The sequence below is a fragment of the Dermochelys coriacea genome, chromosome 6 (assembly GCF_009764565.3).
Source record: "Dermochelys coriacea isolate rDerCor1 chromosome 6, rDerCor1.pri.v4, whole genome shotgun sequence".
NCBI lineage: Eukaryota > Metazoa > Chordata > Testudines > Dermochelyidae > Dermochelys > Dermochelys coriacea.
The window spans coordinates 21576893-21600377 of NC_050073.1; the positions used below are offsets into that span (position 1 = coordinate 21576893).

The window sequence follows — 23485 nt, forward strand, 5'->3', positions numbered from 1 at the left end:
CTATGGCAGGAGGCTCTTTATTTTTTGGTCTGGGTTCTCAGACCTTAAAATACAGGCTTTTCTTTGCTTAGGAGAAATCGGATGGCTCTGGGTGCACCCTGACAGTACTGAGCAAGCACCCTCTGAAAATCAGGCTTCACTCTGGAATCGTGCAGAAAGAACAGGAGAGGACTTGTGGCACCTTAGAGACTAACAAATTTTGAGCATAAGCTTTTGTGGGCTACAGCTCACTTTCAGCGGATGCATGCAGTGGAAAATACAGTAGGAAGATTTATATACACAGAGAACATGAAACAATGGGTGTTGCCATACACGCTATAACGAGAGTGATTAGTTAAGGTGAGCTATTACCAGCAGGAGCGGAGGTGGGGGAAACCTTTTGTAGTGATGATCAAGATGGGCCATTTCCAGCAATTGAAAAGATCATGTGAGGAACAGTAGGGGGAAAAATTAAACATGGGGAAATAGTTTTACTTGGCACAGGCATCTTCCCTGGTGCTGTAGCATTTCATTGATGGTCCACTGAAATAGCAGTGGAATGTTGTAATCCACCTGTTCTTTAAAGCAAGCAGATCCACAGGCTTGATGTGTCTGCCAGGGATGTAAAGCAGCTTATGAAAATAGCTGACCCAGAAAATGGCCCTTGGTGTCCAAGTCTCATGACAGAGGCGCATGTACACTATGAAAAAAGCTCTCTGCCCATGAAGCACTTGCAAATCCCTATAGTGGGAACCTTGCACTGTTGTTGGGGGCCCCCACTAGTCTTAAGTTACTAGTCTAGTACACAAGGTAATAAATAGCTAGTCTATCCCCTTCACTTCCACCATGTTTGCTTTTCATAGTGATTCTTGAGCTGCTTACAAGGGTGTGGGGGGGGGGGGAAGAGAGAGAGAGTGTGCATGCATGCATGCATGCAAAGAGCATAATTGAGGGTCTGATCCTGAGAGATGCCAGATCACTTCAACTGAAGTTAAATGTCAGGGGAGTAGTAGTGGTGATCATCGTGTTAAAATATATCTCGCAGTCAGAGGATATTTTATTGTTCTTACTGGATTCTTTCTCTGCTATGAGGTGAATGGACTTCAACTCTCTGGCAAGTGCCGATGTCATTAAGGGAACGTCTTGCTGCTTTTCCTGGAAGACATTTGCCCTCTCAGAGTTTCAGCCTCAGGGTGGGGAATTCAATACCTCATTCCATGTGTGATCTCAAGGGCTCTGTTAATTGCTTGCCCTCAGAAGAAATGTCGCTGGGCAACTTCTGCATTTTCTTGGCCTATCCAGCCCATGTAAACTGGTTGAATTTTGGATGGGTCACTGAAACAGTCAATTAACAGCAACCCGTCAGCGGGTGAACATATCCAGTCCAGGTCCTACCAATGGTCTGTGGCTGTTGCTGTCTGACTAGCTGTTCCAGAATAATGATGGGGAATCTGCTTAGCCTAACTGCCCAGGGTCATCCATAATAAGTCTTGCAATTTTGCATGCAGCTTGAATCTCAGCTGGTTTGAGCCTTAATGGTAGGCATCCACGTAGGACACTTGAAGTGTCCTATCTCCCAGGGTTATGTGTCTGGGTATAATTGAATGAGTAACTTTAATCTTTACAGCATATGGACCAAGTTTCTCTAATGAGCACTAGGACATTACCGTCAAATCCCCACCCCCAGGAATCTGTGTCTGACGTATCCCAAACAGTCTACTTGGATTTCATGAAATAGGCCAAAGAATACACCACACCCTTTTTCTTTAATAATTGGATCACAGCTGATTTGAAGTAACCTCACTGGACAACCCCTATCTTTTCAATTTCCACTGAAGCAGCTGGCACTTAGGTAGCTGTTTTTTATCTAGAATAGCTTTTGGTTTGGCGCCTGCTTCCTGGTCTGTGTACTTGCCAGGATATGCACCATGTATTTGTCTGCCTTTTTTGAACAGGGGGAGAGCTAAAGGTACAAGCAGCTCACTAGTTACAGTGCTGACTGACTTGTATGTCACTTGCAAATGAGTCATCCTGCTGTTAAATCAAAAGACGGAGGGTTGCAAAGGTGCCAGCAAAGTTTTACAATACTGTATTTTTAGAAACACTCCTCAGTTTCTTGTGCATGAGATCAGCCCTTGCTCAGAGAACTAACTTTCTCTGGCAGTGCCTCACATTAGCTCTTCTTGCACAAAGGCCCTGTCTACACTTCAGGGACTATACTGGCATAGCTATGGCATTGTAGATGCATCCTACATTGGCAGAAGGATTGTTTCCATTGCTGTAGAAAATCCACCATTCAAAGTGACGGTGAGCTAGGTCGATGGAAGCATTCTTCCGTCCACCAGCTGAATCTGCACTAATGGTTAGGTCACCCCTGAGCACCATAGATAAGCAATCATAAATTTTAATTGTAGACCGGGCCAAAGACTAAAGCGTTGAAAGGGCTGCATTCCGTCCTTATTTTGTGGTGAATGTGCTGAGCACTACCAGTAGCTAACCTTAAAAAGACTCTCTTCAGGTAAGTATCAAGAGCTTCCCTGCCAGGACACTTGGAAGCTGCCTCCCTCTTGCCATATGCATGGACACATGGTTTTGTAGTTATCATCCCAGGGCATGGCAACCCTGACAACCTCTCCCTGCCAAGGGCGGCAATGTCACTGAACTCTAATTTCCTGACTTTCAGGACTATGCACCCTGGAGTGCATGAGATTGCACACTGGCAAGTATTGCGGTACGGTAATAGCTTATCAACCATGTTTACTCTGTGGCTGAAACGTGCTAGCCACAAATGTGTCTAAACAGGACTGCTGCTAGCAGGGTTCCAACATGGCTTCCCTTACCAGTGTGGACAGGGACTTCAGTTTCTAGAAAACATGTTTTCTAACGTGGTTATAAACCTACTTTGAGCCTCGTTCATGGTGTTCAAAAAGAAAAGTCTGCAACTTCAACGTTGTCCTACCACTCCGAGCACCACGGCAGCTCCACTGATGCTAGAGAAATGGTGGGGGAAACTGAAAATTCTGAACAGCACAGAGCATAGAACGATAATCTCTAACATAGTTTGACTCTGTCTGGGAGTAGCAATCTCTGTCCATGCTGGCCAGGTAAACCATATTAGCAATAGTCCTGTATGAATGTTGTTGCTTGCACTAGACAGAGCCTCTGGGGTATGGTAAGTGAGCAGTGGGCCCCAGAGATGGAGCCCACTGAATAAAGACAGGAATAACAACCACCACAGAGGTTTCCGAAGGCACTAGGCAGCTCCTTTTGGAGGGAGAAACTGGGAGTTCTTACCTAAATCTAAGAAAAGGCTTATACATACATTTTTTCAAAAGGGGCCCCTGATTTTGAGGGGCTTCTCCTCATGGATCTCCAGCCATGGGCCTAACTTTGAGACTCTCAGCCCCAGCTACTGTCAGACTTCAGCTGTTGAGCACCCAAAATCAGTGCCTACTCTTAATTTCTGGAACAGGACAAAGACCCAAGTTCAGGCCATTGTCTCTTCCTCCTTCCTCATCTCCCCTTTCCTCCTTCCCCCCCCATATATCTGTGCATCCCTCAGAATGTGACATGGAAATCATCTTGAGCAATTGGCTTCAGTCTTCTGGGGAGTTCTGGAGCTAAAGGATGTTGAAAAATTGGAGAGAGAGCTCAGAGAAGCTGAGGGATGCCTTAAATGAGGAATTTTGAGGAGCTCAATGTGCAGAGATTATTGAAGAGAAGGGTGAGATGACTCGATTGGTCTAGCAGTATCCACACAGGAGCAAGAGTTAGAGGGATATTTACTCTAGAAGGCAAAGGCATTAAAAGATCCAGTATGACGACTTCTAGTGCCAACTTCCAGACGTTGGAAATAAGATGAAAACTTCTTAACCATGAAGGAGCTAACCATTGGAACAGATTACCAAACAATTGGGTGATGGAGAATTACCATATCTTGATTCAATGACTCCAGGCATCTTTGTAAAAGATGTGCTGCAGCTCAACCACCAGCTGTTGGGCACAATGCAGGGATCATTGCTATGCAGGAAGACGGGCTAGATTGTCATCATCTCTTCTGTCTTGAAAATCTATGGAAAAAACTTGTCTTGATCTCCTGTATACCAGTATGGTAACAGGCAAACTGTAGTTTAGTTTAAAATTAGAACAGTTCTGAACTAACACAAGAGGAGTTCCTCTTACCGAATCCCAACTGTGAGCCTCTTGTGTATGCTGGGGAAAGGCATAGATGGGGCATGTTTTCTAGGATCAGGCACTTCCTTGTCCTGGATAGCCCTGCACTAATAATGTAAACGCGGGGGGAGCGCAGCAGTGTAGAATGGAATGTTGTAAAGTAGACTGGATTTCCCTCTGAATTTATAAAAGGGCGAGTGTAGGGAAGGGTAACTTTGAAAGCTGTTTGGCTTGTAGTGGGGAAAGCTCAAGGTTATTTAAGTAACAATAAGAATTGTACTTTAAAAATAGAAGAAAAAAATCTGACTACAACAAATCATTCTGTGAACCCTTGTTCTAATTTTGAACAGTCATTCAGTTCAGTTATGTCCACGACTAGTTTGCAAACATTTGTGCATATGACCTGGAGTGATCACATGGTGCTGTTACAAATAGCTTTTACAAGTTATGTTCAACTGAATATATAGGCAGTTGGATCTAGGAGGAAACCAAGCACCAGCTTTGTACAACTCCTAATGTCCATTAGCATTTTTATTTGTATTACAGTAGTGCCTGGAGGTCTCAGCTGAGATCAGGTCCCCATAATGCTAGGTGCTGTGAATACACATAGTAAGAGACAGTCCCTGCCTGAAGAGTTTACAGTCGAAACAAAATAGACAAAAGGTGGGAGGGAAAACAGATGCACAGAGAGGTGAAGTTTGGGTAAGTCGCATTGCTATAACTTCTATCTAACAAACAAACAGTCCTTATAAAGGAGCAACTTTCAGGTATAGTCTAGTGCCATCTAGCTAACTCATCTGAAACACCTGTTCTGTTACTCCACCCATTTTCAGGTACTATCACAATCCAGGTAGATCAGCAAAACTGGCCACCCCTAAAATTTTTGGTGCAGGACATAAGAGAAATGAATTGTTTGTACAGTCCTTGTCCCCTCAAATGGCTAATTGCAGCCTTAGTCTCCATTTTAAGTATCTGAAATAAGGATTCAGTTTAGCTTTCATAAGTGCTGTAATATGTTACGTTCCAGTTAATGATTAAAAACATATTTTGAGGCCGAATTGTAGTCTCTCATTACAGAGAGATTAAAGTCTGTAAATACGCTTTTAGAAATTGGCTGCTAACGTAAAATAGCTCTCCTATTAAGCTGAAATAAAGTGTGTAGTCTAGTGCAGTGTTTGTGGTTTGCAGAACATCAATCTAACAAGTGCTTGCATTGAAGTGCCACTAAGAAAGTATTCTTAATGCAATACAGAACCTGGAAAGAACCTTCACTGTCAGAAGACAGGATACTGGGCTAGATGGACCTTTGGTCTGACCCAATATGGCTGTTCTTATGTATGAACTAGTTTAACCCCAGTGGTGGATTGCTTGCCCCCCAGGAAGTGAAATGAAGGCTGTTTCCCTGCTGCTAACCAAATTAAAGGAATTGTACTCATGCCTCCCAGCCCCCCCATCTCAAACTCTCATGAAACCTGGCCTTTTAAGGTTGACACTTGTACTGGCAGCAAGTTAAAGCGGGGGGAACTTCCTCTCTAAAGTTGATTAGCCAAATTGCATTCTGCATCTCCAATCTAAAAGCCATTCATTCAGTACCCCAGGAAATGACACGTGGTATTTACTGCTTTACAGACCACAAATTAATACCTTTAAAGATTCAGTTTCAGAAGGGGTGTGAAAGCACTTTCTTGTCCTCATTATTTGCCCATTTTAACTGTGAATTAGGAAGTGCTAGACACAGCTTAGATTCTTCCCTGCCTCCCCCCCACCCCCAACTTACAATGTGTCTTTTACTATGTCTCCTATATAGTGACTAGCACAATGAGACTCTGATCTTGACTGGGGACTCCAGGCATTATTGTAATATAAATAATAGATAGCAGCTGGCTCACATTGGCGTATGTCATCTTGGGCACTGTTGGACTGAAGTTCATATCTGAAGGCCCTCTTTGTTCTAGTGGAAAGGTAAAGACAAGCAGGTGGTCTGCAGAAGAAGTACTGAGGGGGCCAGGCTAAGACCCAAACCTTCTTGAACCTCTTACATTTTAGGATGGTGTAACTTTCATCCCTAGATCCAAATTGCGGTTGACGATCAGAGGGGACTTGGAACATAGCACACACAGGGAACAAGATGGTGGAAACTTTGTGAGAACAGCTTGCCAGGTGTTACTGAAATCAGTACCAGTCAATCCAAACCTCATCCAGGTTCATGTGCTGCTTCTAGGTCATCTCTGAGAGAGTGACAGTTACCACTTGCAGCCAGCTTACGGTATGTGAGTGAAGGTGCTATTGTGGTGGTGGAGGATTGTTTACCATACTGCGTTAAATCAGAGTGCTGAGGAATTGAGAGCAAGAGATGGCCATCAGGGAAAGTGGTGAGACTGGCAGGAGCAGTGCAGTGTTTTTTTTGTTTTTCACTCTGCCAAAATTCCACTAATCCTGAAGGAAAAAGCAAATGGAGAAATTGCTGTCTGTGGAAGTGTCTAGCTCTCCTTTCAGGTTTTATGAGCTGTCGCTGGGCTGTTCTTTTAAAACTTTTTTTTTTTTTTTTAAAAAAAAAAGGTTCTTCCAGTGGAAGCCAGGGTTACTATGGCAATCCAATGAGTTTTCTCCCTCCCGCTTCCTTCCCTTTGGAACCACAAGTGACCAGATTCCTCAACTATGTTTAATATATTTTTGGTGGTTATGAAGGATGTTTTTCAGGGAAATGATGATCCATAGTTCTGTCTTTAACTTTATAATGGGGAAAAAAGTGTTTAGAATCCTCTCTCTCGCATAAGAGAACACTTTAAATACTTCCCTGTCTGTTCTTCAAAGCTTTGAGACAACTTGCTCCTGGACTCCTCCCAGATGTGATCTCATTTGCTGGTTCATAACCATGGTGAGATGGGTGAAGGCAGGGACTGAGCCAGCCAAAAGAGGCACAGAAATTCAACAGTCCAGTCAAAATGAGCACAGAAATCCCCTTTGGATGGTTCTCCTCCTATGGGCTGCACACAGATTCCTGCTTTAGGAGTGGCATTGATTAATTATGGGCCCTTCTCTTTTTTCCGAGTGAATAAACAAATGTGGATTTTATTATCATCCTAGACAACTAATGAGAAACTCCAGACTGGATTCTGGTTTATTTTTTCTTTTAAAAAAAAAAAAAAAAAAAAGGCAGCTCCTAGCTACTTTACTTGGAGCTGAATTGAAAGACTATACTTTCAGGGATCATTTCTATAGTTTGTAACTAGAGAAGTGTAGCCGAAAGTGTCTGACCTCTCTAACCACAAGGAGTTAAAGTGTTCTTTTCTGAGCGTGAAGCGAGAAGACAGTGTTGCTTTAATGCAGCTGCTGTCTGTTATTGATGACTGTTCCTTCTTTCCTTTTGGGAAGCTGGAAGGGAGAGAACACTGACTGGCTTTTTTTTTTTTTCTTTTCTTTTTTTTCCCCACAATCACTTTTTCCATAGCGAGTGTTGGCCTGCCTGAAGCAAGTTCTGAGAGGGGCTTAGCTAAATGTTTTTCCCTATCCATAATAAGCACTGAAAACTTGGCTGAAGGGGAAGAAGAGCAGGAAATTGACTTGGGCAAAATCTCTAGACCTGTACTGGGCTAAATTTTCAGAGGACCTACTTCCATGCTTGCATAGTTACTTTAATTGTATGCACAGATTGAGTGATTGTGCATGTGTGGACATAGGCTCCTAACTAGCAATTTACATGTGCAGTCATACAGTTTGCATTCGTAATGGGGTTTGCCATTGCACACCTGTGGCTCTGTGCACTTCATTGTGCATTCAAGCTGACTCCAATCTCATTGAAAACTTGGTCTGTGTTCTTGTAATGTAATAAAATTATTTTGTTCTTTTGTGTGGGTTTTTTAATCTTGTCCTGTTATAAGCAAGCATTCCACTAAAACTGGCCAAAATGTTCCAAGTAAAATCATAAATTCTGCAGTTATTAAAGGAGCTGGGGAGAAGCAGTGATTTAAGGGACCAGGCAAAGAGAACTGCAGAGGCAGCAAGGACAATTGACATTACTGGGGATGCTGGTACCAGTAAGTGGACAAGTCAGGCTTTCTTTAGTCTAGAGTACTTTTGTGCTATACGCTCTCCCTATATGTTTGAGTCTAAGAATAAGTGGCTAGTTCCTTAAGAACCATAATGGCTGAGCTTTTCAAAACTACTCCATGTTGGTCTAACTTTCCCATTGAAGTGAATGGTAAAACTCCTATTGATTTCAGTGGGAGCCAAATTAGGCCAGTGCTGAATAACTTGGAAAAGCCCAGCTGACATTTGCTTATGCAATGGTCCCAAGCATTGGACTCTGCATGCAAATGTATAACTACAGTCTTTTTGAACTATTACTAAAGAATCTCTTTATGGGACTGATATAACCTGTAGTCAATCCCTCATGTACTTATGACTAACTCCTGTCAAAAATCAGCCCTCTTTTTAAGAGTTATTGTTGGGGTTTTTTTTTAAGTCATCCTCCTTTCACATGTATCCTTTAAAATGAGTTGGTATGAAGGCTAGGACCTTTAAAATAAAATGGAGTTTGAGTAGGCCTCACCAGTGAAAGTGCCTTGGAAATCTCCCTTTCAATATTAGATTTTCTTGCTTCAGAAACCAATCTCTTATTTAAATAAGATCCCATTTGTTAAAGTAGAATGAGTATGACTGTGTCAAATGGGTCAGAGAAAAGTCCTACTAGGAAAGATTTAGCTTGAATAAGTCGCTCCCAAAAAGAGAGGTTTGAAAAGGAGTCATTGAAGTAATCCCCCAGTTTTGGGGTATGAGTATTTCAATTCTACTGTATTTCAGTCTTGGCTGCCACCTTTTCAAGGAAGCATGTTGTGTTGTTTTTTGTTTTTTGTTTATTTATTTATTTTTTCCTCTTACCCCCAATAATACTCTTATCCAAGAAGGTTTTGTTCAGAGAATTGTTGGTGCTATAGTGGCATCAGGACATCAGCTTCCCTGTTAGCACAAAGTGACTACAAATGGTGCCTCAATTCTAATCCAATCATGTGCATGTTTATTTTATGGAGGCGTGTTTATATTACACCTTTAAACCCAATACAGCGAGTCTAGTTTTGCAATCCACTCTTGGATTCAACTTTAATCCAGAGAATTTCATAGTTCATCCTCAGAGACCAAACAGAAACCCTTGGTGACAGTTTGATAGGACTGAGTGCATTATTGTGCGTACAGGAAAGTGACTCTGCCTGTTGGCTGCTAATAAAGATTTCATAGCTGGAACACGTGTGTGTGCATGCACATGCGTGCTCTAGTCCCTCTACTCTGCTGCTGTATAGTAGACCTTTTTAGGTAGGGCTGCCCTTTCTGCCTAATCAGCTAGTTGTGCTGTTCCAGGGATGGGGTCCCTATCTAGCCTCTGTTTACCAGAAACTGGGAATGGGCAACAGGGGATGGATCACTTGATTACCTGTTCTGTTCATTTCCCTCAGGGGCACCTGGCATTGGCCTCTGTTGGAAGACAGGATACTGGGCTAGATGGACCTTTGGTCTGACCCACTATGGCAGTTCTTATGTTCCTCTTAGTATGCACTATGTGGTGGTATTCATAGAAGCACTGTAGATTTAATGACAGGTTTCAGAGTAGCAGCCGTGTTAGTCTGTATTCGCAAAAAGAAAAGGAGTACTTGTGGCACCTTAGAGACTAACAAATTTATTAGAGCATAAGCTTTCGTGAGCTACAGCTCACTTCATCGGATGCATGAAGTGAGCTGTAGCTCACGAAAGCTTATGCTCTAATAAATTTGTTAGTCTCTAAGGTGCCACAAGTACTCCTTTTCTTTTTGTAGATTTAATGACTTTTAAAAAAGGATCCCTCAGATTAGTTGCCTAAATCTATATTTAGGCATTTTTAGAGCTTGTTGAGACTGTGAAGTTGTCAACAAAAACTTTTCTTTCACGGGTACATAAAAAAGCTCTCTTCCTCTCTTAACTGGGAGATGTGCGTACTGCCCTTCCCTGCAAGGTGGCTTCATCATCCCATAAGATTTTCTTCAATGAAGGTGAGCATTGGACTGTCATCCCATGTCTTGCCCTGTCCAATTAGTTACCGCTGATTCTTTTAAAATATATTTTACTGAAATTCTCAAGGAACAATTGATGCTGAGTCATGTTTTGATGCTACTACGAATTAAATCAGAACAGTTTTTCTGAATAAGCAGGGAGGTGGCCTAAGTTATTGTCAGCCAAGTGCCATATTTGTTAAAGATGCAAGCTAAGAAATGTTTTGTTTCTGATACTCGTGCAATTCTCTATATACTTCCTCTATGAATAACATTCATCAATGGGTTATGGGTCCTCAGGTTGCCTGCTGAACAAGATGATCTTGTATGTGTTGAGGTAATCGCCATCTCTGTGGAGAAATGGAGTTGTTAACCATTATGTGTTTGGAATGGGCTGAAGGAATACCTGATGCGTGGGTTGTTTTTTGTTTTGTTTTTGTTTTTTAAATTACTTTGGAAAACTAGTTGCTAGAGAAATGGCTATGGTTCTTAACAAAAACATTCCACAAGGGAGTGGGAAGGTGAGGAGTAAACAGGACTCTGGCTATCCCTGCTGGAGATCAGATATCCCAAAAATCTCTTGAAGAAAACAATGTCTGCTGTTTAGTCTGGCTACAGTCAGATCGATGCACAGGAAAAGCCTGGGGGCGGGGGGAAGAGAGATTTTCAGAATTGCCTAAGTCACTTTAGGCACTCTTCAAAATTCTACCTTAAATTCCTAGAGGGGAGCTTACAGGGGAATTGTGAAGGGGAATATGCTTTTTGCCAAATTCATATGGATCTTCTGATAGCATGTGCTACACATGTGCAGGATGTTGAAGTTAAAAGAAAAGGAGTACTTGTGGCACCTTAGAGACTAACAAATTTATTAGAGCATAAGCTTTCGTGAGCTACAGCTCACTTCATTGGATTCGTTTGGTGGGGAAAAAAAACTTTTTTTTTCCAATTTTTTTGTTGTTACCTAGCATCAATATGCACCGGTTAAGCATGCTTCTATGAGGCTGACTGTCATCAAAGCTTTTTCCTGTGGCAAGTGTTTTTTGGGAATTCTAGAAAACTTGCTACGCTGTGTTTGGTCAAATTCTAGATGCCATAAAACTAGATAAATGCAACTGTGCATTGGGAGTAGGAAAAGAATGCAGGTCTGAAGGAGAAATTGACAAACCTTAGAAACTGTTTTTTCATACCTACCCTGTCACAACAGGTACACAACCAAAGGTGACGTGTGAAAGCATAACACATCCCAGTGTAGGATAATTTCACTATATAAGCACAATGTTTAAAAATAGCGAATCCTGGGATGTGTAGCTAAAGAGATCTTAAAACAAACCAGAAGAGACTGGTTTCTGTCCCTACGTCGTAGATGAGCAATACCATGTGTCTTCAGACTTACTACCTCCACTTCCAATGAGACAAAACTTAAATGGTACCTGTCTAAAAGCTACCTTTTAAAGCTTCAGTTGCAGATGTTGCTCTCTTCCCCCTCCTAAAAAATAATTTTGTAACAGCAACCACTGTACATTAGCAATATTTGACCCTAGAATCATCAGCCGTTCGCTAAAAGGAAAGTGGTCCCTGCAGACAGGTTGTAAAGCACTGTGGAAATCTTCAGGATGAAAGGTACCGTATAAAATATAAATGAAAGGTCAAAACAATTACACCTGCAATAGTGCGCACGCATCTGGTCTGGTCAACTTTATAGAGACTGAGATTGGTGCATTTTCTAGTTTAAACATCCAGGAATGTAAGGAGCTAAATTATTCAGAGGTTGGAAAAATGTTAGGTTGGCGTACAACATTCTGAAGGGGCTCCAGAGGATTGTATAGGGCCAAACCCATAGGACGCACCTCTAACTTAGAGGCTTGGTGCTGTTGGGGATTTCTTATGCCAAATAGCTAACATCCAGGATAAATGTAAGGACAGCACTGGGAACAAAGTAATCGGAGGCAAGTTGCTTCAGCTGCACTGAGCAGGAGTTAGCGAGGCAGAGAGTGAAAGAACCAGAGCTGATGGTGTAACAAATCTCCCGAATCTTCCTATCAAGAGCAGGATGGCTCAGGACTGTTGGGGAAATGTGCTGTGCAGTGCACTCTGCCCCTGTTCCTAACAGGATCCAGAGAGATGCTCTCCCTTGGGGCATGATGCCAGACACCCCATTATGACAGATCCTGGCCTTTGTGGCTTTGGAGAGCCAGAAGGCGTGTTTGTCATTCTCTGGCCTAGCACTTGGGGAATCATTACATTGAAATACTACCCATGTGCTGCTGGGGTGGGAAACTCGCTCCTCCTTTTTCTTCCAACCTCCAGCAAAACAGAGAGCAGGACTTAGCCCACAGGTTTTGAAAAGTATTTCGACAAATATAAAAAGAAATGCATGGCTCTCGAGCAGCTACTAGTTGCGAGATGGACTGGGATAGGTATTCTGGAGCCACTCCTGTGCCTGGAACAGACCTGTCATTCAGCCTTGAAATCTGTCACTCTGCTCTTTAAACTCAGCCTGGATAGCCTAGTAATGAAGCCTATTGGAGATGAAAGGCCTTATTCTGCAACCCCTCATGTGTAACTCTTGGGGGATCTGAGGGAAGATCTATGTGCAGAGAGGCTGCAGAATCAATGGGAGAACTCCTCATTGGAAACAGACAAGGCCATTAGGCGGAGAGGGTATGGTCAATATATTGGACAAAGGGCACCTAGTGTGAGCTGTTTTGATGCATCCTGTGCCTCTGTGTATATGAGCCATATATAGGACAAGCTTAGTAGAGAGCGAGATGTCTCTGTATATGATTTGCCAGTGCCCTGCATATTGGGTAAGGCCTCTGGAAGGACTTGTCTTATATGTAAATAGACTGTGTGATGGGATGAGTGTTGTTAATTGTGTTCCCATCTCTCTGGTTTCTACCCAGCTTGCAGGAGGAATCATTCTTGGTGTGGCACTCTGGCTCCGTCATGATTCACAGACCACAAATATCCTGTACTTACATCTAGGTGACAAGCAAGCCCCTAACACGTTCTACATTGGTAAGTAGTGCCGTGAGAGGAGGAGGTGGGTGGGTGTAGAGGGAGTGAGGTTTGTATGCATCTCCATTGGTGGTGGTACCTGCACAACTTGTCCTGTTCCAGTGAAGCATGACACACCCAGAAATGCAAACAGAAAGCATTGTTTATATGCAGGTGTGACCGGGGTCCTGGTGGGGAGCCAGCTATGGTCACTCAATTAGGGTGAACTGCAAGAATGGGGCAGCCAAACCCCACAAAAAGCTGGTGGGTATTCCAATACTTAGATTTACCAAGCCAGCTTCTTTATTACCTTACTGGTTACTCAGAAGTCCAAACAACACAGTTCCCTTAAAGTGATCCAGCCTCAGGCTTCCATCCAGGTACCCACACCGAATATGATGAAAATTTCTGTAAATCTTATTTAATCATATAAAAGAAAAGGTTCTATCAATCACAAAGGATCGGGCACATTACCTCCCAGGTTAATGAGTGTTTCAGATCTTATCCAAATACGTGCTACAGCCAATTCTTATTAACGAAACTAAATTTTTCTAAAACCAAGAGTATGGTTAAAATATCAATATACATACAGACATGAGCTCAATTCATTGAGGTGCAGATTCACAGCAGAGATGGTGAGCTTCCTAGTTGCAAAGTGTTCCTTTTGAATTCAGTTCATAGGTCATAGTCTAATGACGAAATCTCATATTCATGGTGTACCAGCATAACTGGGACCTCAGTCTTGCTACTCAAACTTCCCCGATGAAGTCTAAGGAAATCTGAGATGACAGAATCAGGACCCAAGGATCTTTTATACAATTTCATGTCTTTTGACAAGTTGGAATTCCTCAGGGAACAAAAGGTAATCAGGATGATTTTGAAGGAGGTCCATCACTAGCACTTAGCTATATGGGTTAACATAAGGCCATTTGCTCGTTCCTCCACCATTCACAGTACATTTCAAAGAGAGATGAATACCAAGATATCCGGTGCTTACAATTCATTTACATGATAGATGTTCTTTTGACCTCTGAAGTATAAGAATACAGAACAGACAGGGACTGTTTATTACATTGTCCACCCTACTCATACATATGTAAATACACAAAAACACAAACATTATCTTCCCATGTGTCTTCTGTGGGTTATTTATTTTGCAGGATGTTTAACCCTTTCTAGCCATGTGTCACAGCAGGTGTCCTAAAAACATCATGTATGCTCATTATGGCAATATATGGAATAAAGTGTAGACTAAAATATCTCATACTGCAAGATATGACCTGCATGTGCAAATCCTGTTTGCTTAAATGTAACCTGTGTTGCATGTATCTCCAATCCTAGAGTCAAAGGGGTTAAAATGAAAAGCATCTTTAAAAAATATCCAGCTTTTCTGTGCAAGGAGTAAAGAGAATTTCCCCTGTCCCATTTCCACTAGTCTCCTTTAAAAACTTTTAATTCAGGAGGGAGTTGTGTGATGGGTTTGGACATAAGTGGGAGGAGGGATTGCTTGTTGTAGCTGTTTTTTTGGGATTGTTGGTTCTCTGCTGCAGGGATATGGAGCAACTGAAGGAACAGTCGGCAATGGAAAATAAATTGTGGAGACCAGCATGACTCATGTTTTCCAGGCGTGTGAGGTTTAATGTGATTTCAGTAATTGGTCAGCATTCTGACTTGTTGGAAAGGGAAGACCCTTATTTGACTGTGCTCCTCTGTGCTCGAGCAGCAGCTCAAGCCTTAGAGCATTGGCTTGAGCAGGACGTCTGCTTTCCAAGGTCCCCTTTTCTTATGAGGTTTGACCTCTGCACTGTGTATCTGAAACCAGCTGTCTCTCTGCAAGGGGAATGCTGAGGATGCTGTGTGCGGGGGAGGTGACGATTGCAGGGTACTGGGTGTGGACCAAGAATTCCTGCATTCTCAGGGGTAGACACACAGGAAAAGAAATGCTGTCATGGATGGGGACCTAGGGGAGGAGATCATCTGGAAAAATTATCCTCCATTCCTGTTCAAGACAAAACTGTATACGAGTCTGATTTTCCTCAGATCTGCTCCAGTTTAACTCTGTTGATTTTAATGAAGGTTTACCTGATTTCTGCCTCCCACTGGTGTGAAAGGAGGATGAGCCCCATAGCTTCTTCCGCACCACTATCCACTTGGACAAGATGTCTTCAATAGCTGCATGTACACTTCTCCACCAGGTGGAGACATTTTAAGGTGCAGTCCCCTTCCAAATGCTGGAGAAAGGGAAGGGTGAGGTGGCTATCACTAGTATGGGATACTCGTAGAGCTCTGGGGTTTAGAGGTATGGAGATAATTCCCTCCCGTTTTGAGAATGAGAAGAGACTTGGAAATAAGAACGCTGTCCCCCTGTAGGTGGAGAATTGCTTCTAGAACCGCCATCCATTTCTCTCATAAGGCCTTCAGTAGACTGCATGTGACAACCCCAGTATAATGGCAGGCTGTTGATCTGTATTGATTCAGTGAATACTAAAAACAGTCTCTGGTTGTGTTGATAGAACTTCCATAACACCAGCACACGACTCTTCCTTGTCGAAACAATGGGTCATACAATCGCACTACAGCCATCTGGATAACTGGAGTGCACTGGAACAATGGGGGATGCCTGGATTGTGATAACAGCTGCTCAGACTTGTGCTAGAGTTCATAAATGGATCCATGCACCTGGATATATGCAATACATGTGCTCTCAGTGTGCCAGCCTTTTCATAGAGCTCCGCAACTGACATAACATTCACATTGGGTGCTGAGCTCTCTTGAAAATCTGGCCTTGCGTGCCCAGAGACTGCAGAGGTGGATTGGTTGTAAATGCATGTAACAATAGCTTCAGTGTACTTGGATCCTTTTTGTTTCTACTGCATGTTGGGGGAGTATTAAAAAGGCAGAACTTGCCATGCCAGGCTGGACCCAGTGGTCCATTTAGTCAGATATCCTGCTACCAGCGGTAGCCAATATGATCTGCTTCATAGGAAAGTGTCCCAGTTCAACTTCCACTCCCCCACCAAAATGAAACACTTAGTCAGTTTGCTATTGGTGTACATAGGGGTGGGAGGTGTTAATTCCTGAATCTACAAAGAGCCCTAGTCTTCCACCAGGGCCTTCTGTAGACTTCTGCACGTGGACACCATTGGCCTTATTCAGAGCATCCCCTCTTTCAATGTAAACTCCATCATGGTGAGACCGAAGAGGCAGAGAGCCCAGGTCTCTAATTACCCCAGGGATTGGCCCAAAGATCAACTTCCTTCTCAAGGCAAAAAGTGAGTCTCTCCTCTGCACTTCTGCCTGAGGTGAGGACCCAGAGGACAAGGAAACTGGGAGGAGCTGTTCATCTTCCTCCAAAATGGGAGAGAATCGAGCAATTGGACAGCTAAACTGTTTCCTCCAGGGTTTTGCCTCCCTCTTTTGAGCCTTTCTGCAAGGATGCATATGCTCAGGATTGGCTCCAATAGCAGGTGCTTGTAATGTTTTAAAGTGACAGAATCAGCAATTCAGCTTGGGCCTATCGGACTTTAAAGTAGGAGCACCTTACCACTGGCCTTCCTGACACTCAAGAATGGATGTGATCTCTTTTTATTTAAAATTTCATGAATTATATTCAGAAACAGATCTGCCTAGCTTCCCTGTGATAACTGTAATTCCCATTCAGTATAGTAGCGGAGCATTTCCTTCAGCTGTTCCCTGCCACTCCCAGAGTCTGGAGCCTGGGATGACTTTTATAATTAAGACATTCCCTTCTCTTTCTCCCTCACCCTTCCCCCACAACATTTCCATTTCACAGTCAAGAGCTTCTGTAATATGCCTTAGACTGGCCTGCTGTGTTCTTTCCCTTGCAGAATATTTTAGTGTATAGTGTGAGGGTTTATTCCCAAAATTTACTAGGGTATTTTTAACAAATGTTGGCATGACTGTGGGATTGCAGGAAACCGTAGAGCTATCTGGGGATGAAGCCCTGCTTAGTTGGTAGATTTGTTTAGGCTGCAGGAATTGGTAGGAGACAGATTGGCCATTTTGTCTGCCTATGGAGATCTGTTCTGCAGAAGCCATTATGCAGGGGAATATATGTGAAGGAGGTAAAGTGACAACCAACTCGATCAGTTTTACCAAAGGTGGGGAGAGTGCTGAAACCAGCAAGGAGAGACTGTATGGGAAGCTGTAAGGGAAATGGGGGGGGGGTGTAGCACTAGACATCTTTGCTCTCTGGGTGTGGTATGCCAGAAGACTCCATCTTCCTTCCCAGAAATGAAGCTGCTTTCCCCATGACCAGGCTAGCGTGCATGCTCATTCCCAGTGTTTATGTTCTTCAAGTTTCTCCATTCCGTGTTGGCAGAAGGAGTGGAAAAGCTGGATGTTGTTTTAATGTTAGGAGAGGGGAGAGTTTTGGTTGGGTCTCCCGCCCTTCAGTTGCTGCTTTGATTCAGTAGTGAGGCCAAAGCTTCAGAGTGCCTGTTAAACATCAGTTCAGAAAAGAGCTCCCTGGGGTGCTGCTGTGGGGAGGGGAGGAGCCTGCAGGGAAGCACAGTGGAAGGAGGGGGAGATGATCACATGAGGAAGGCCCTGGACCTTGAGCGTTGGATGCACCTGTTGCGACAAATTCATGTGCCAGTGGGCAGCTGCTGTCCCCATTCATGTTTCCATTCCTTGTTGAAAGCCACTTGAAGCTGGGGTTTTCCAAAGGAAATATCCCTTTTGATGTGCTTTAGCTTCCCACTGTCTCTAACCAGTTCAATTTATCTGCTTGTTTTGAACTGGCTTCCCAGGACATGATGTGAGCTTTTATTTGTTGTCTCTTTTGGTTTGTTGCTTTAAATCTATCTAATTGTGGCTGCTTTCTGCAACCTTCTTCATTTTGAGCCTTTGTTCTGATTGTGGACATGACCATCCAGAAAATAGTATTTAACACTTTCAGCTCTTAAGAAAGATGACAGGGTTGTCTTTCAGCAGCTTAATAAGGCAGGGGAGCACTTCCTGGGTAGCAGTTTGATACCTCTGTTGTGGAGCAGTAAGGCAGTATGCATAGGCATGCTTTCTTTGCATTAGAGCTGGGCACGCAGTCTGTCCATGCATCATATAAATGTGCATGCCAGGCCTGTTTCTCCCTTACCTGGTGCTGTTTTTAAAGAGGGTGGTTGACTCATACCATCTCTCTGAAGAATAAAAATGGTGTGGGAGGTTAAGGTGATCTTTCTCTCTCTCATCCTCTAGCAGGGAAATGTTTCAATGAGCACCTACCCACCCAGTTCATAATTATATTCTCTAATAGGGAGACTTTTACAGGTGCATGCACTTTCACAAATATCTCCTAGCAGTGAGATTTTTTTTTTTCGTTCGATAGGAGTTGGGTGCCTTGATTGCTTTCTCTGCCTTTTGAAAATCTCCCCCTGTATCTTGAAGGAGCAATTGGCTTGCTTCCAAATGCATCCTGCCCCCCTTATTGATAGCTGCAAAACCAGAAACACTGCTGCATGCCACTGTTGCATCTGAAATGCCCCACTCTGCACTGCAGATATAGTATGCGTTCATAGATGGTTAGAAACATATTGGTAGAAGATAGTACAGATTAGGGCTGTCAAGCAATTTAAAAAAATTAATCTCAATCACGCTGTTAAACAATAATAGAAAACCATTTATTTAAATATTTTTGGATGTTTTCTACATTTTCAGTTAACACAATATGAAGTGTACAGTACTTTATATTTTTATTACAAATATTTGCATTGTAAAAAAAACCAGTATTTTTTTCAATTCACCTAATACAGGAATTGCAGTGCAATCTCTTTTTATAATGAAAGTTGAACTTACAAGTGTAGAATTATGTACAGAAAATAACTGCATTCAAAAATAAAAACATGTAAAACTTCAGCACCTAGAAAGTCCACTCAGTCCTACTTGTATGGCCAATCGCTCAGACAAACAAGTTTGCTTACATTTGCAGGAGATAACAGGAAGCGGGCAGCATTTACAATGTCATTTGAAAGTGAGAACAGGCATTCGTATTGCACCATTACAGCTGGCATCGCAAGATATTTATGTGCCAGATATGTTAAAGATTCATATGTCCCTTCGTGTTTCAACCACCATTCCAGAGGACATGTATCCATGCTGATGATGGTCTCTGCTCGATAACAATCCAAAGCAGTGTGGATCAACACATGTTCATTTTCATCATCTGAGTCAGATGCCACTAACACAAAGTTGATTTTCCTTTTTGGCAGTTCGGGTTCTGTAGTTTTCACATTGGAGTGTTGTTTTTTTAAGACTTCTGTAAGCATGCTCCAAACTTTGTCCCCCTCAGACTTTGGAAGGCACTTCAGATTCTTAAACCTTGGGTCGAGTGTTGTAGCTATCTTTAGAAATCTCACATTAGTACCTTCTTTGCATTTTGTGAAATCTGCAGTGAAAATGTTCTTAAAATGAACAACGTGTGCTGGTTCATCATCCGAGATTGCCATAACATGAAATATATGGCAGAATGCAGGCAAAACAGAGCCGGAGACGTACAATTCTCCCCCAAGGAGTTAAGTCACAAATTTAATGTGCATATATGCACATTAATGTGTATTGTGACGGGGCAAGGCCAGATGGCTATGGAAGTGTAGTCTTATTGGGATCCGGGAAGTGGGCGGGCAAAGCCCATTCACCGCTAAACAATCCCCCCCAGCCTAAAAGGGGAATCCACAGGACCTAGATACCCAAAAAATTCCAGGGGACAACTAATGAAATAACAGGGACAGGAGTGTGGTCAAAGGGTCAAACGAAGGGAACCGTCCGGGGACACCGAGCAGAGAACCCTGGACAGCGCCCACTGCTCCTCAAAGGCGTCAAGGGAGTCAGAGGACGCCACCCAGAGGAACTCTGCCCGGATGCGTGAACAGACCGAGGATCGGAAATAGGCCCCATAGGAGACTCCATCGGCCAACCTCCTCACTCTGGTTTTATAGATGGCCATTCTGGCTAGGGCCAGGAGGAGGTTGACCAGGAGATCCCGTGCCTTTGTGGGGCCACGGATAGGGAGTGCATAAATGAGAAGGTGAGGGGAGAAGTGCAAGCAAAAATGTAATAAAATATTGGTGAGGAGCCGGAATAGGGGCTGCAGCCTGGCACGCTCCAAGTATATACGTGCCAGGGTATTCCTCACACCGCAAAAGGGGCAGGTGTCTGGGACTGAGGTGAACTTCAAGGTCTGAAGGCGCCAAGTACACGCCTATGCTCATGGCTCCGTGAAGGATAGCTCAGTGGTTTGAGCATTGGCCTGCTAAACCCAGGGTTGTGAGTTCAATCCCTGAGGGGGCCATTTAGGGATCTGGGGCAAAAATTGGGGATTGGTCTTGCTTTGAGCAGGGGGTTGGACTAGATGACGTCCTGAGGTCCCTTCTAACCCTGATATTCTATGAGCTGCAACTGACATCCCAGGCGGGCCTTGGGACTAAGGTGGAATATAGGCTAGCCCACCGGGGCTCCTCACCCTCCAAAAGTGGCAGGAGGTTCCCGCCATTTTGTATCGGGGTGGGACACGAGGGTGCGGAGCATGAGCGTGTAGAGATGTTTCCTTGGCGCGGTTTGAAAGCAGACCGGCTGCATCTCGTGCAGCCGGCTTCCGATGAAGGGGTTGGTTGGGTCCACGGGGCAGGGGTCCAATTAAAAGGTCCGGTGGGCCTGGGGTAGCGGGTAGGTGGGGCGTGCCCTCGTGCAGGACCCGGTCGCGATAAACCCGAGCAGCGGGCGGCAAAGCGGCCTTCACCTCCTGAAGTATGCGCCGGGGAGTACTAGGTTTGGAAAGCCCCATGCGCTGAGCGAACGTCAGGGGATCCAGCCAGTCTCCCCAGTCATAGTCCAGGAGGTCTCCGACTCTTGTGACCTCTGCCAGGACCAACCTCTGGCACACCGAGCGGGACTCCGCCACCTGCACATGGAGTTGGGGGTTGTGTAGCAGGGGCTCCGTGAGGAGATCTGCCCCCTCGATGGCTGCCACGGACCTGGTTGTTTGAAAAGAGTTTTCAGGTCCGGAGGAGGTCCTGGTGGAAGACCGGAAGACCTCTCGGATGGAGATAAAGGAGCTGCCGGTTGTATCTGAGCCCTCAGAAGCGGCGCAGGAAGGCGTGCGCCAGTATGCTCCACGCCGGACTACCTGCACCATAAAGGAGCCTCTGCAGGGTCTGAAGGCGGAAGACATGGACCTGAGTAAGCAGACATTTTAGGCCCTGCCCTCCTTCCGCCAGAGGTAGATGGAGAACCCCTGCAGGGACCCAGTGCAGTCCTGACCAAAAGAACTCCAGAATCAATGTCTGGAGGTTGGCCAAGAAACCCGGCGCCGGGACCAGGGTTTTGAGCCGGTACCAGAGCATGGACAGAACTAGTTGATTAAGCACTAGCGCTCTCCCTTGAAGGGAGAGGCACCGGAGTAGTCCTGTCCATTTCCGGAGCCGCTCTATCACCCCGCCCTCTAAATTCTGCCAGTTCTCTGGCAGAGAGGGATACGTGGCAGAAAGGTAAACGCTGAGATAGAGTAGCAGACCCGTGCTCCACCGGATGGCCTGAAGCACGGGTGGGAGGGAGCTCGCCTGCCACCAGTCCCCTACCACCAAACCAGAGCTCTTGACCCAATTGACCTGCGTGGAGGAGGCTGCCGAATAGATGGCCTGGCAAGCCTCCACCCGCGCCAAATCACCCGGGTCCTGGACCACGAGGAGCACGTCATCAGCGTACGCCGACAGGACCAGCCGCAGCTCCGGCTCCCGCAGCACCAACCCTGTCAACCTCCTTCGGAGGAGACAGAGGAAGGGCTCGATCGCCAGAGCGTATAGCTGGCCCGAGAGGGGGCACCCCTGCCATACTCCTCGCCCGAAGCTGACCAGTTCGGTCAGGGTCCAGTTGAGCCTGACCAAACACTCTGCGGAGGCGTACAGTGCCCTGAGAAAACCCACAAAGTGGGGTCCGAAGCCAGACGCTTGCAGAGTGCTCAGGAGATACCCGTGATCCACCCTGTCGAACACCTTCTCCTGATCTAAGGACAGGAGGACGAATGGCAGACCATCCCTACACCCAAGTTCCAATAGGTCCCGGACCAGATATAGATTGTTGAAGATGCTGCGGCCCGGGACGGTGTAGGTCTGGTCTGGGTGGACCACGTCCGCCAGCATGGATCCTAGCCGCAGCGAGATTGCTTTTGCCACGACTTTGTAGTCAGTGCTGAGGAGCGAGACGGGACGCCAATTTCGTAAATCGCGGAGGTCCCCCTTCTTCGGCAATAAGGCGAGCACGGCTCGCCTGCACGAAAGAGGGAGGACCCCGCTCTGCAAAGACTCGGCCCAGAAGGTGACTAGATCTGGGCCCAGGACGTCCCAGAACACGCAGTAGAACTCCACGGTCAGCCCGTCCATGCCCGGAGATTTATTGGTGGGCATGCGACGGAGGGCTTCTGAGAACTCTGCCAGAGTGAGAGGCAGCTCTAGCCGGTCTCGGTCGCCCGCGCTGACCGTCGGGAGCTCCTCCCAGAGTACTCTGCAAGCGTTAGGATCGGTCGGATCTGGGGAGAAAAGGCTTCCGTAGAAGGCAGTCGCCCTCCTTCACATCTCCACCAGATCCATGAGGGGGGTGCCATCTTCTGCCAGTAGGCAGATGACATGTTTTTTAGCCCCCCTCTTTTTCTCCAGGGCATAGAAGAAGCGGGAGCCACAATCCATCTCCCGAAGGAGACGGACGCGGGATTGAACAAAGGCACCCCGGGCCCAATGGTCCTCGAGGGTCCAGAGCTGCTCCCGCTTCTCCCGGCACGCTCCGCAGAGGGGCGGATTTTCGGGGCTGGCGGCCAGACGCCTCTCCAGCTCTATCACTGCATCCCTCTGTCGGCTGGTGCCCCGGGTGTAGTCACGGCAGAAGAGCCGTGTGCGCACCTTCCCTAGATCCCACCACCGCCGCGCCGAGGGAAACGCACGCCGCTGCCCTTGCCAGGCCAACCAGAACTCCCGGAAGGACGCCACGAAGCCTGCATCCTCCAGCAAGCTGTTGTTAAAATGCCAATAGGCCGGCCCCGGCCTCTCCGCGCTGACGGAGGCTGTCACGGTGGCTATATGATGGTCAGAAAATGGGGCCGGCCGGATGCTGGAGGAGTGGGCTCGTGAAAGATGAAAGCGTGATAAATAAATGCGGTCCAACCGGGAGTGGCGCAACGGATGGGCTGCTACCCAGACAAAGGTGAACATGGAAGTGTCATCTGGGTGGTGGTCGTGCCAGATGTCCACCAGGGGGTGGTGTTCGACTATCTCCTGGAGGACGGTGACAGCCTCCGCGCGGTCCCCGAGCGG

At 45.4% G+C, this 23485-nt stretch overlaps 1 protein-coding gene and 1 non-coding gene across 3 annotated transcripts in view; both read left to right on the forward strand.

Annotated features, from left to right (window-relative positions):
* Positions 1 to 23485, forward strand: part of CD81 (CD81 molecule) — an 86976-nt gene that overhangs the window by 21141 nt on the left and 42350 nt on the right. For both annotated transcript variants that reach the window (XM_038404882.2, XM_038404881.2), the window contains exon 2: positions 13076 to 13190. Coding sequence is in view for 1 of the 2 variants with exons in the window: in XM_038404881.2 (XP_038260809.1) it covers positions 13076 to 13190 (115 nt within the window). In the remaining variant the exon portion in view is untranslated. The remainder of the gene's footprint in view (positions 1 to 13075; positions 13191 to 23485) is intronic.
* Positions 7344 to 7553, forward strand: LOC119858125. Its single transcript, XR_005293787.1, has one exon. It is a non-coding gene; the product is annotated as a small nucleolar RNA U3 (small nucleolar RNA).